The sequence below is a fragment of the Cavenderia fasciculata genome, assembly GCF_000203815.1.
Source record: "Cavenderia fasciculata unplaced genomic scaffold Scf_EUAJFUG02HR96I-5, whole genome shotgun sequence".
NCBI classification, from domain to species: Eukaryota; Evosea; class Eumycetozoa; order Acytosteliales; family Cavenderiaceae; genus Cavenderia; species Cavenderia fasciculata.
Window position 1 is genome coordinate 1,911,535 of NW_004457624.1, and position 13,600 is coordinate 1,925,134.

The 13,600-nt window shown below is 31.9% G+C and overlaps 6 protein-coding genes across 6 annotated transcripts; 3 read left to right on the forward strand and 3 right to left on the reverse strand.

The window, feature by feature from the left end:
- Nucleotides 1–441: 441 nt before the first annotated feature.
- Nucleotides 442–795, forward strand: ndufa5 (NADH dehydrogenase; the record flags this gene model as incomplete). The annotated part of the gene is made up of 1 exon (XM_004350646.1): nucleotides 442–795. The coding sequence occupies one exon, from the start codon at nucleotides 442–444 to the stop codon at nucleotides 793–795; it is 354 nt and encodes a 117-aa protein (XP_004350697.1).
- Nucleotides 796–1,032: 237 nt separating this feature from the next.
- Nucleotides 1,033–2,915, reverse strand: DFA_11751 (putative actin binding protein; the record flags this gene model as incomplete). Its single annotated transcript, XM_004350647.1, has 4 exons — nucleotides 1,033–2,304; nucleotides 2,363–2,576; nucleotides 2,700–2,731; nucleotides 2,883–2,915. The coding sequence occupies 4 exons, from the start codon at nucleotides 2,913–2,915 to the stop codon at nucleotides 1,033–1,035; spliced, it is 1,551 nt and encodes a 516-aa protein (XP_004350698.1).
- A 934-nt stretch (nucleotides 2,916–3,849) lies between these two features.
- On the forward strand, nucleotides 3,850–4,806 carry crlC (cAMP receptor-like protein; the record flags this gene model as incomplete). Its single annotated transcript, XM_004350648.1, has 4 exons — nucleotides 3,850–3,920; nucleotides 3,988–4,401; nucleotides 4,641–4,682; nucleotides 4,797–4,806. The coding sequence occupies 4 exons, from the start codon at nucleotides 3,850–3,852 to the stop codon at nucleotides 4,804–4,806; spliced, it is 537 nt and encodes a 178-aa protein (XP_004350699.1).
- Nucleotides 4,807–5,050: 244 nt separating this feature from the next.
- Nucleotides 5,051–7,703, reverse strand: sppA (sphingosine-1-phosphate phosphatase; the record flags this gene model as incomplete). Its single annotated transcript, XM_004350649.1, has 7 exons — nucleotides 5,051–5,056; nucleotides 5,156–5,213; nucleotides 5,448–5,472; nucleotides 5,612–5,807; nucleotides 6,365–6,594; nucleotides 6,692–7,463; nucleotides 7,539–7,703. 7 exons carry the CDS (start codon nucleotides 7,701–7,703, stop codon nucleotides 5,051–5,053), a joined length of 1,452 nt encoding a protein of 483 aa, XP_004350700.1.
- Nucleotides 7,704–7,761: 58 nt separating this feature from the next.
- DFA_11754 (uncharacterized protein) lies at nucleotides 7,762–11,523 on the forward strand (the record flags this gene model as incomplete). Its single annotated transcript, XM_004350650.1, has 5 exons — nucleotides 7,762–7,772; nucleotides 7,940–7,976; nucleotides 9,176–9,213; nucleotides 9,677–9,951; nucleotides 10,049–11,523. 5 exons carry the CDS (start codon nucleotides 7,762–7,764, stop codon nucleotides 11,521–11,523), a joined length of 1,836 nt encoding a protein of 611 aa, XP_004350701.1.
- An 87-nt stretch (nucleotides 11,524–11,610) lies between these two features.
- DFA_11755 (Kelch repeat-containing protein) lies at nucleotides 11,611–13,225 on the reverse strand (the record flags this gene model as incomplete). Its single annotated transcript, XM_004350651.1, has 4 exons — nucleotides 11,611–11,958; nucleotides 12,035–12,360; nucleotides 12,451–12,753; nucleotides 12,820–13,225. 4 exons carry the CDS (start codon nucleotides 13,223–13,225, stop codon nucleotides 11,611–11,613), a joined length of 1,383 nt encoding a protein of 460 aa, XP_004350702.1.
- Between the last annotated feature and the right edge of the window lie 375 nt (nucleotides 13,226–13,600).

Here is a 13,600-nt window from a genome sequence, read left to right on the forward strand (position 1 = left end):
AGATATAGTTAAGAGGTTGATATATATACTCAAAAGAAGAGTTATATATAGATAGATTAGTAGCGATGATGGTGAATACACAATCAATTCAATTTCAAAGAGTCGTTGGGTAGAGATTCAATAGATATAGATATAGATATACATATTACATTGCAATCGATCGATATATATTTAACAATATTATAATTGGAACAACTTCAAAGAAGAACTGATAGTCAATGTACATTGCTTAGATACATTTCACCTTTTCATCAATTCAATAATTTATTCATAAATGAAAGGTTACATCTACCCTTATCATATTATCATCAATATACATAATCTACCTTAAGATCCCTATCTTGATCGTAGATCTTTACATTTATATTTAGCTATAATCAGATCAAATTTACTAACTCTCTCATCTCTCTCCCTCTCTCTCTTTTAATTTTAATTAGAATAATGGCATCAGTATTTATTAAGAAATCAACTGGTCTAACTGGTTTGGCTGTTGAACCAAGAGCACGTCAAATCTTGTCAGACCTCTATTGCAAGACACTCAAGGAGCTCCAAAAGATCCCAGCAACCGCTGGTTATCGTCAAAGAATGGAAGAATTGACCAAGTTTAGATTCAACGTTGTAGAAAGCGAAACTGACATTCTCAAGATTGAACATACCATCAAGGGTGGTCAAGTTGAAGAACTCATCCAACAAGCAAAAAAGGAACTCGAAGTCATCGATTTGGTTTCAAAGGAAAGAGTTTGGGAATTAAGAGACAAGAATATGCCACCAATGATTTTACTTAATAACAAATAGAAATAATAATAATAATAATAATAATTTAATATAAAAGAGGATTTGTATAATGCACAATAATAATAATAATAATAATTTTTTTGAAAAATAATAAGTATGTAAATTCATTCATTCATTCATAAATCCTCATAACCAAGTTAAAGTTATTAACAATGTTCCTTTTTTTTTTTATCTCTAGATAATATAAATATTTATTTAATCAAAATTACATTTAATATTTATTTATTTTTATTTTTTTTAAGCTTCAATAATCTTTTTAAATTGGATATCATTTCTAAAACTTAATAACTTTTGTAAAATACTGACATCTTCGAGATCGTTGATTTCATCTGCTTCCATTTCACCGTGGACGACAGTCTTTTCTTGGAACAATCGATAGACTGGTGCCATGTGAGTATTACGACGGGACTTTTCCAGGGCTCTGCTCTTCTTGCCTAGCCATTGGACAAACATGGTTTTTTGGAGTTGGGAATCCTTTTTGGCAGCGGCACGCTCATCAGTATAGGTCACACGGATGATGCCAAAGGCAGTCGACTCGTCTTTGAGATGCTTCTTCATTTCGTTCATTCCTTTTGGACCCTTTGCAAGCAGTCCAAGACCCTGACAACCTGGGGCAGTGTATCCAATGAGCAACCAGCAGATCTTGCCAGCATTAAACTCTTCCATGGCAAGGGTGATAGCGTCGTAGCCAAAGTATGGTACGTTTTGGATAATGTTTGGTTTCTCATCGGTGCAACCTTGGCGTAGCGTTGATGGAGTGGAAGGGGTCGACGAGATACCAGGTGTCGTTTTCATTTTGAATATCTTTTGGGAGCTGTCTGGAGTGCTGCATGTGGATGGGGTGGGCGAAAAAAACACTGGACCGGGGGTAGAGGCTGTTGAATGGACCGATGACGAGGAGCATGATGTGGCGGTGCCTGGAGACGTACGGATAATGTCTACCAGTTTATCAAACTCACAGCTACTATCACAACGAACGATACGAAGTTTTCTATGGAGATCTTTGTGGTAGAGATAGACATTGTTGGTAAATGACGCAAACTTGCATTTCTCGATGGGTCTAGTGACCGTGCCATCCCAGATGATGAAATAGAATTCCTCGTCATTCTTTTTGTACAATACAACTGTGGAATGCTTCTCACACAACATGGACTGGAGTTTGTTGACCGATAGGCCGTGGAATGCAGTCACAATATTGTCTCTGTCATATCTATACATAAACCATTGACCATTCTTTAATTGTGGTAATAGATTGGTTGAGGGATTAATGTTTGGTGATTGTGACCCAGATTGTGAGAATATTTTACATAATTTGTTAATATTGGATGAAGGACTGGTGGTGGATTGAGATTTCAATTTACTAATCAATGATTGGTCGGTTGGTGTAGTTGGAGGTGACAATCTATTAAACCCAGTATATCTATTATAATTGATATCATGCATGATGGAATCCATTGAATAATAATTTCTTTTACAAATTTGGAATGCACTTTCTATTTTACAAATTGTCTTTTTAAATAATTAATATTAATATATATTATTTTTAAAATTAAAAACTATAACATACACATAATGATTGAATTGAAATTGGAATGATATCTCTAAATCTTTCAATGGTATAAGCATCTAATTTGGAACCTTCCCACCATACAAAATAAAAACTATCTGTATCCTTGCAACGGATCAATGCAATAACCCATCGACTATTTTTAAATTGGGAACATAATTTTTCAGCATCATTTCCAAACAATACAACTTTTAAATCTTCATCAACAATCACCCTATATTGATACTAGATGTTAATAGGTTTATAAAAATATTTTTAAATTATTAATAAATAAACATACCATTGATTCTTTTCACTTAGCGTTTTTAAATCCATCCTTTCCAAGACTAATTAAAACAATTGTTGTTGTTGTTGTTGTTGGTCAATAAACTATTATTATTTAATATTATTATTATTATTATTATTATTTTTAATAGTTTTGAAATAAATAAAAATTAAACAATTAAGATAAATAAAATAATAAAATTTTATAAAAGGTATCTGTTTCAAAAAGAGATAATAAAAAAATCACAATTTAAACATGATCCGATAAAGGAAATGAATAAGTTATCATTTTAAGATTATAGATCTGACAGATTTCATTTGATTTGTAACTGTGTGTGTGTTGATAGAGATACAATAAAAGACTGAATGGAATGGGGGTATCGAAGGGATGCATTGGGAATAAAAAATCTTTGCAAACCACACCGAATTGTAAGATATTTCGAAAATTTTTCTTTTGAGCTCACCCCCACCGACTTTGAGGGAAACTGAATTCTCCTTGGAGAATAGAACAATTCTATTGATACACCACGCTCATCTATATCATATTTAATTTATCACACTACATACTCTCACACACACGCAACACTACAACCACACACAATTACAATTATAATAATAACAACAACAATAGATCCGATGTATTATTCGTAGTAGAGTCACTTCTAAGATAACCACTCGATTCACCCCCCCTATCACCACCACCACAGTAATAACGAATACGTATCTCGATAAAGTAACAACACAACATCATCAAATATAGTATACACTCGTACAATCACAAAATGGTAGAAGTTTGCTCGAGTCCAACAAAGGGTGAACAAGATGCCATTAGTATCATCAATATAGTAGTGTCGTTTCTAAGTTTGATTGGTAGTCTCTTGACAATCACCTCATATATTGCGAAAAAGTACAAGGAACGACAGACAGCAAAGAAACAGTTGCAAAATGAACGATCAAGACCCGTGATAGGCCGATCGTTTGATGGTAGTACCAGTCCAAACTACTCAGACTATGGATTGCAACCAACATACAAACCCGAATCAAACAAGTTGCCCCAACTCATATTTATGCTCTCGATTTCCGATTTTCTCACTTCATTCTTTATCATAACCTCACAGATCACTCTGTTGAGCAACTATAAGCTCTACACCAATTCGGTCGACATTCACGGATGGATCTACTCTCCTTGTATTATATTTCGAAGTTTTATCCAATTCAACTTTATGTCTACCTTTTTCTGTACCGCTTGTATCTCTTTTTATCTTTATCAACAATTATCTTCACCTGAACCAAAGTATGTAAAAAAATGATTAATAATTATTATTGGGCAATTTATTTACACATTTATTTTCTATCGCTAGCCGATTCCTAATGTATATTTTTGGAGCAATTTCATATGGTATCCCACTCATCATTACATTACCATTGACATTTACCAATAGTATCATTCAAGACACTGAAACGGCATGGTGTGAAACTGACAGAGTATTTGAATTAACACTCTGGTTTGGACCACTACTCGTGTGTCTATTGACCTGTGTCTTTTATTATATACGTCTACGAAGATTGTTTAGAAAGAAGTTTGAGTATCGTTTAAATGTCAACGATCGTCTGCGCCAAATCGATGGAATCATATCTCGTCGTCTCACATTGTACATACTCGTTTTCATCGTGACGTGGGCACCTGACGTCGTCCAACATTTCATATCCTTCTTTTCATCATGTTCTTTCTATCCACTAATGGTCATTCAAAATCTTTTGGCTCCATCTCAAGGGTAATTATATATTTTAAAAAAAAAAAAAATCAAGCATAGTTTTTTCCAACTATTTTTCTGGATACTCTCCAACGATGAATCACATATTAACTAACCGTTCTATTCCTAATAGGTTCTGCAACTTTTGGGTGTACAGTTACTCTAACTCGCACTTTGGAAACAAGGGATATGCCCCTGTATCTACTCAATAATCGATTGGTAGAGGCTAAAACAAAAAAATCACCTCTTTAAAAAAATAGTAATAGTAGTTTATTAAAACAAATTAATAAAAGACCTAATTGGTATGTTCTAATTAATCTGTTTCTCATGAGATACCAGGGCATATCCCTTGTTACCAAAGTGCGAGTTCGAGTACGAATATACCAAAAATTATTTAAACAAAATAAATTTATTAGGCCTAGATAAAAATTGATTTGGTTGTTGTTGGTATGTTAGAAATCTCTAGTTTTGTTACATCTCTATCAAAAGTAAAAGAAATATTTTTCATACTCATGTTTAAACAACAAAACAGAGATCCTGATTCTTGTCACGCAATATAATAAATATAATGTACTTTCTGCTGTTTTGAATATTTAAATGTATATATATACATATAAACTTTGTAAAGAACAAAGAGATGGAACTGATTTGTAATATGATAGTAAACTTTTTATTTCTACTAATAATTAAAAAGTTTACTATCAAAATACTAATAGTATTGGCTTTGGCAAAATTTAATATTAAAAAATAAATCAACTTGGTTGTTGTTGTTTACCAATACTGATGTTCCATTGTTGCGTGGGATAAACATACGGCTTGCACCAGTGTAATCTCTAAAATAGCAATGATAATGATAATGAGATGAGGAAAGGCAATCCAAGATATCAAATACCACTGATAAGTTTTTGTGTATACATACAACAATTGTGATGATAATGTAGATATAAAATATTACACCTAGACGACTAGTGCAACTATTGGCGTTGATCTGTGAATATCATCACAAATGATTAAAGCTCTCTCTCTCTAACCATATTCTATAGATGTACAGATACCAATCCAATTACCTATGTACATTGAAAAATACATAGTCTATAGTAAAAAATAGGATATTAATAATATGACTTCTTCTTGTTTGTTTCACCTTGATTGTAATTCACATACTTTGCTACACACTAAAAGGAATGACACAACAAGGAGTTCCGTTTGAATAATGCACCAATAAACCAACTATCGCCAGTCTCATAGTCAACATGTATGTCAAACAGCTGTTGATGCTGGGCCATTGTTGCTATTTGGTTTATTGACATATTGAATAGATGGTCATTAATAGTAAGAGTTGTGTTATGTTTATCATGTAACTTTTGTGCGCATCTGACAACCAAGCCCAAAGATGTAATCAAATTGATATGCTGCTGATTTGTATTCTCTATGTATTATTGTCACTTTTTTTTGATGGGCCAAAATTGAAAAAAAAAAAGGAAAAAAAATTTTAAATTAATCTTCTATTTTCCTCTGGAATACCAGATGTTTGTTGATGAGGACTTAAATTAACCAGTTTGTGTAGATAAAAAAAAAAACCGACAAATATTCTACATGAATTTTCTTTGTCTGATTCAAGAAGATCCAGAGAAACATTAGTTTGATCATTTGTTTTAATAGACTGCTGGGGGTGGAAGAATCGCCAGATTTCTCTCGCAAATAGGTCCACAGATCTTGATATGGTAGCGAACAATGCAAAGAGGTAGGGTACAGCCTAAAAGAACCTGTATAGGAGTCAGAAACTAGTTTCAACCTGTTGTTAGTTTTCACTGTCGTATTGCAACAGGACAGTATCAAGACGTACAATCCTCTCAACTTCCTCACTTGATGAATACCTCAAGCCAAAACCAGAAACTTTTGGTTGGATTCTATTATTTGTTTTTTTTGTAATTGATTATAAACGTGTATATTTATTTAAATTATTATAATATTAATAAATTGCTGGGATTGGATCGTAATCAAGTGGCATCATAATATTGAGATGGTAAAAGATGGTTGGTGATAAAAGAATCAAACCGCTAACGCATGAATAGGTAAATAGTTTTTGGAATGCCTCGACCATTGGTTGAATAACTTGTTTCTTACGATTGATAATAGGTGCCACCAAATTATTAAAAACATAATAAAATAATTTCTTTGACAAATCTTTTATCAATAATACCAAAACAATACCTAAAAAAATAACAAACAAAAAATGATTAATAAAAATTAAGAAATCAGAATAAATCAATTTTCTTATTATTATTTTCTTCTTTCTTTTTCTTCTTACCAATTAAAATTCTTGCTATAGTTAAATAAGTATTACTTGTTTGAATAAAATTAACAATAGCATAGGATGATTGATAGTAAGGATCTGGGGTATAATAGAGATTGTATTTGTGAGCGATCCAACCACCAAGGAAACTACCATGAAAAGTACCAACGACCAAACCAGTTTCTGGATAGGCAGGGGTAGGAGTCTTTAGTTGTGGATGCATAAAGAGAACCACACAACAGGTGGCAAAGACAACCATGGGTGCAAGGAAACTGTCGTCGGCCAAAAGATTGATAAAGAATGGACGGTATCCAAATACAAATGTGAAAACGGCGGAAAAGCCAATGATGGCACCAGCAGTGACGTCCATTGGAGTGTGATGTCCATTATAGAGTCTGCTGAGCATGACTGAACCAACTGACCACATAACTGGAATAATGGCGATCCAATATGGGAGGTATTGATGTGAAGGATTGGGATTTACGTGATAAAAATACATAAAGTAGTAAAATTGAATGGCAATCGATGATGAAGTATGTGTCGATGGTAGACCATGATCCTTTTGTGGAGCAGTGTTGGTCCAAACCTTGACTGGTCGAGGCAACGTAAAGGTATTTTTGAGTATATTACCTGTACCAATCGACAAGGCCAACATAAATGTCAAGTCAATTGCCAAACCACGTGAAATTACCCATGCCGTAATCGGTAACAATAAAATATAACAAAATTCCTCTCCCAATAAACTTGCAAATGAGAAATAATAATCTAATAATTTTGTTCTATAACTCTAAATTAAAATAAAAAATAGAATAAATAAAAAGAAAAAAGAAGATAACTTTTGGGTTGGTTATATAATATTTACTTGAATCTTTAAAACTATAGGGATTTCTCTTTCATATTCTTTAAGTAAAACTTCTCTGATTGCATTTGTAGAGAGAGCACCTAATAATCCTCCCAAATAACCATCTTTTTTCCTTTTGTTTTTGTTTCCTCCAGCTACTGCTCCTGTTGTTGTTGTTGATGTCATTGTATTATTTGTCAGTGGCAAACAATCCATGTATATATATATCTCTCTTTTTTTGTAAATGACTAATTTGTTTGTGTCAAAGTAATTCTATTCTTTACTCTTTTTTGTTTAAAACCTTTTTAATGACGCTTCCTACAATACATATTAAAAAAAAAAAAGAATTAGAAATGATTGATTCTCGAATCTGTCTGGATAATAAATATTATTATAACAAAGTGAAATGACTAAATTTGTAGTAGTAGTAGTAGTAATGAGGAGGAGGAGGAGGAAGAGGTATATATATCGACACCCCCTCCCTCCACTATCTAAAAAAGACAGTATGTATTTTCTTTTGAAACTTTTATAATTTACAAGTAGTAGTAGTAAAATTATTATTATTATTAATATAACATTATATATATATGAGAATAATAATTAATTAAATGTATATATATCTTGTTTCTTTTTTAATGTTGTTGCTTTTAAAGAAGAAGAAGGTTTAAAAATGTTTAATTAATTATTATTCTCCTTCCTTCTTTCCACCTGTCTGTTATCCTATCTTTTTTGTATAATGCTTTACTTAAAAAGGGGTTTGATTTGATGAAAGATGTGATTATTATTAAGACATATATATGTATGTAAGTGTTGTTTTGTGTATAACAAGTAAGTTTAGTGTTTGAATCTAAAAATATTTAAAAGATAAGATAGAAAAGTAAAGTAGCTGCTGCTGACTGACAACAAACAACAATAACCACCTCTAAAAAAACTTATTAATTTATACGAGTAAACAACACTGACAATAAATAAATAACAACAAGGTTATATGTCTCTCTTTTTCCCTCCATTGTTGTCAGTATTATTATTATTATTATTATTATTATTATTATTATTATTATGATTTCCTCCACCAGAATTATGATTTCCTCCACCCCACACATCCCGCGATGCAATCCAATTTTGCAGTGGTGGTGTGAAGTTGTCACAACAACAACAACAAAACTCCAACTACCGACACGACATGTGGTTAGTGGAATGAGGGGAGGGGGGTGCTGTCTGCTAGTAGTTGGGTTATAAACCTTTCTCTTTGCTCTTTAAGATACAATAAGTAAGATAGATAGATGGATGAATGCATCATACATGATGGCAACCAACAAGACTTGCATCAACCAAACAATTCTTTCCAGATCCTTAAAAATTGTATGAATGTGTTTTGTTTGTTTGTTGTTGGTATGAGACACAAAAGAAGAAGAAGAAGAAGGAAGGAGGGAAGGATGTAGAATATACTTTGTTGTGTGAAAGACCATTTTAAAAAAGGCGGGTACTATCCACCGCTCGAGCTACTACTACTACTAACTTGCTCCATTGTATGTATGTTGTTGCTTGTACTATTTTTGTTGTATTGTTTGAAGTACTCACCAATATATATATTGTAATGTTATAAATGAATGATAATATAAATGAATAACAAACAACAAACTATAATTATAATTTAGTCTAGTGTGATTGATTATCTACTATCTACTATCTATTTGTTTGTTTGTTTGTTATAGCAAATGTAACAATGAGATGAGAGTTATACAAAAAACTACTGCTATACTTTTAACGAAACTGTCGTTAACGTTTAAAACCAAAGATATTAATATGGGGGTGACAAGAGTAAAAGACTAAAAGGATAAGGGGTTTCCTTTTTTTGTCTTTTTTTTTTTTTTTATTTTTTTTATTGTTTGTTGTAACTGTGTTGGTTGAGTTGCTATGAGACCATCTGTCGTCATAATATATATCATAAATCTCGATATTATATTACTATTATAATTTAATCAATCAATCAATCAATCAAACCAATCGATAACAAGTTACGAGACGATCTTTGACGTTATACTCTCCCTCTCTCTCAATTGGTGTTGGTGTACATTCAAATACATTATTATTATTATTATTATTATTATTGTATTTGGAATCAAATAGTTGATTATTGTATACAATATATATCAAAGCGACGTTTTAATGACATCTATAGGTGGTAATGCAAGTCACCTGAGGCAGCTACAATTAGATGCTGTTAGAAAGAAAACAATCAAAAAGTATCTCTTTAAAAAGGTCAAAGATGATAGAGAGATTGAAGCAATCGAACTAAAGAAACAAGCAGACAATGCTTCTCAAAAGGCTGCATTGACAGTCAAAGAAGAACAAGTCAAAGATGAAGATAAAAAGATCGATATCACAACAATCGATCCTATAAAAGAAGAAAACATTCTAAAAGATTTAGAAGGTAAGAATAACATCAAAAAAAAAAGAGAGAGATAAGATTTACTCAATCTATGAATCATAATACTGATGGATTATTGTATATTTCACTATGACATTAGAACAAAAGACAATAATGGCTGAAAAGATATCAAATTTAGAATCAAAGTTGGAAGATATGAATACGAGCAAGGTAGCACTATTTAATCTTTTAAAATTGATATTAAACGAAGAAGAGAAAAAACAACAAGCAGAACAACTGAGACTCATCGAGATCAAGAAACAACAGGAAGAACAAATGAGAATGCAACAGAAATTGACTCTTCAACAAAATGGTGGTGTTGCTAGTACAATGATGAATGGTATGGGTGGAGGTGGAAATAACAACAACTATGGACAACAGCAACAACCGCTGCATGGTCAAAGTGGTCCACCAAATATGCACTTTCACCAACACCATCAAAATAATATGAACTATAGACAACAACAACTTAATCATCATTATCAAATGAATGGTAGTACAAATAATAATAATAGTAATGGTAGTGGAGGAGGATTCCAACAACAATCTCCTCAAATGAATTATCAACAACAGCCACCTCAACAACAACAACAACCACATCAACAACCACATCAATCCCATCATCATCAGCAACCCTACTATTCAAATCAACAACAACAACAACCACAACAACCATATCAAAATTCACCTCAACCATATTACAATCAAAACCAAAACCAACAACCACCTTCTTCACATCCACCACAACCTGCAGCTGCAGCTGCTGTTCCTCCTCCACCACCATCACAACAACAACAACAACCTCATCAATCACCTCATCAAAACTTGCCACCTCCAATGGCGCCATCAGCCTCTTTCCAAAGCCCAGTTTCTCCGGCCAACCATCCCAACTCTAGTCCATTTTTCAAGGGTAACAACTTATTTTTCTCAAGTAATGGAAATGGTAGTAATTTGATTCCAAACAACAACAATAATCAACCATATGAACAACAACAAAATGAACCTAGTACGCAACCACCTCCACCACACCAACAACCAGGATATCACCAACAACAACCAAATAATTATTACAATTCACCTTCATCTCCATCCCCACATCAACCACAAAACGAAGGAAATTATTATCGATCACCAATGCACCATGGTAATAATAATCCAAATAATCAAAATAATAATAATAATAATAACCCAAGATTTAGTGAAAGAGATGCACCATACTCTAGGGATAAATATTACAATAACAATCAAAATAATCAAAATAATCAAAATAATAATAATCCCAGTGGATATGATAACAGAGATAATAGAAATGTAGGAGATATGCGTGACAGTAGAGATAGAGATAATAATAATAATAATAGGGAAAATAGATATATAAATAATAACAATAATAACAATAGAGATAGATTTAACAACTATGATAATAACAATAACAATAATAATAATAATAATAATGCTAATAATGATTATGGTGATAGATACCATTCTGGTGGATATAGAAATAATAATCAAAGAGGTGGAGGGAATAATAATAATAGCGGTCCAATAAGACATCATGGAAATCATTGGAAATAATTATATAAAACAAATAGACGGTCTTTCACACCATTGTATAATATATATCTTTGCCTATAATTATGTTATATATTATTTATTTGAATGTTAAGAAATTGGACTTAATCTGGTAGAAGGTAATAATAATTCTAATCTTTTTTCCATTTTAAGAGCATGTAGTTCATCGATTGCACTTCCATTGTATCCTCCAAACATAAACATGGTAGATCCAACCATGTTTCCAGAACCCATGTCTCGGGGATGTGGGGCACTTGGAGCATCGATCCTACTCCATTCCATATTGACAGTATCCAATAGATATAAATCATTTGTCAAAGAATCATCTGACAATGATTGTCCTCCAAATACAAACATAAATGGACCTGCGTTAAATACAATTGTAAAAGTACAAACTGGAGCATTTCCTTTAACATTTACTTTTGTCCATGTATTAAACTATAAAAAAAAGAATCGAAATTAGTACTAAAACAATGGGAGGAGAGATAGGTTGTTGTTTAGTATGTCTACATACTAAAGGATCATAAATATGAACATCATTATATTTCTTTTCCCATTCTAAACCATAACCACCACCAAATAATAATAATTTGTTATCAAATGTCATTAGTTTATGTCCACATTTGGCTGGAGGGATATCACCTTTGGCATAGATTTTTCTCCAAATCAATGTTTCAGTGTCCAAGCAAAATAGATCATCTAAAAAGATGAGTTGATTATTATTTCCCTTGTACATTCCACCATAGATATACATGTATTTTCCAATGACAGTTGCTGAATGATTTGTTCTTGGTATTGGTGTTTCTCCTCTTGATTCAATATATTCCCATGATTCCAATTCTTCAAAAAAAAAAAAAAGGAAACAAATTAGATGTTTTTAGAAATTTAATATATATTATAAATATTAAATATTATTTCTTCCATACATACTTGTATCAAAAATACAAAGATTAAAATGTTTACTAATACCATTGAAACCACCAAAAGTGAATATTCTATGATCAATTGAAACTGCAGAATGTCTAGCAAAATTGGGTGGAAATCCATGACGAGGAATAACTCTTTCAAAAGTATAAGACTCTGTATCGAATCTAAAAATGTCATTGAATCTTTTCTCTGGTATTTCCTGACCTCCAATATAATAAATATATTTTCCAACCACTGTACTTGTATTTTGGTACCTTGGTGATGGTCTTTCACCTGATGGTTTAATTTCAATCCAACATAATCCATCTAAATACAAATAATGCCAGATATTAATATTAATTAAATCAGGTTAACTTGATCTCTTAAACATACTTTTATCACTCATAAGAGTCAATTTTTTTGAATAATAATCTTTCCAACTATTGATAGGTCTTCTTTTGAATATTGGAGAATGAGCCCATTTTCTTTTACAAACTGCCTTCCAAACAATATTCTCTTCACAAAACATATTTAGAGTTCTATTGGTTTGACAGATATTACCAATATCATTTGGATCCAATAATGAAATGATTCTTAATGTTACTTCATTTGGTAATTCCATAAAATTTCTTTCCTTTCTATTATTATTATTATTATTATTATTACAATTATTATTAGTATCTGGTGAGATTGCCAAAGTTGAAATCATTTGATCTTCATAATTTCGATTATTATTATTTTGATTATTATTATTTATATCCTGTCGGTGGATGTTAACTAGTTTACGGTTTCCTTCCATTGTTTTCTTATTTAATATTTGTTGATGTTTTTTTTTACTTTTGGTGTTACAGAGTTTATTCAAGGTGCTGGCTTTATTATTACTAGTGGAATAATAAGAATAATAGTAGGTTAGAAATATGACTATAAATGGCAATGATATGATAAAACAAAAGATGATATGGAACAACTTTTTTATGGGAATGGAAACGAATGATATGATGGTCTCGCAAAGCAGCTGTAAAAAACTGGTGGAACCGGAACCGGATCCACCAACACATCTTGTTGCTCCTCGTCGACAGTTAAGAGTCAGTGGACTTTGGGTTGAACCCACGGTGGTTGAGGTGCTAAAAGATGGTTGTTGCATGCTTTTTTTTGGAAAAGATTAAAGTTTTAA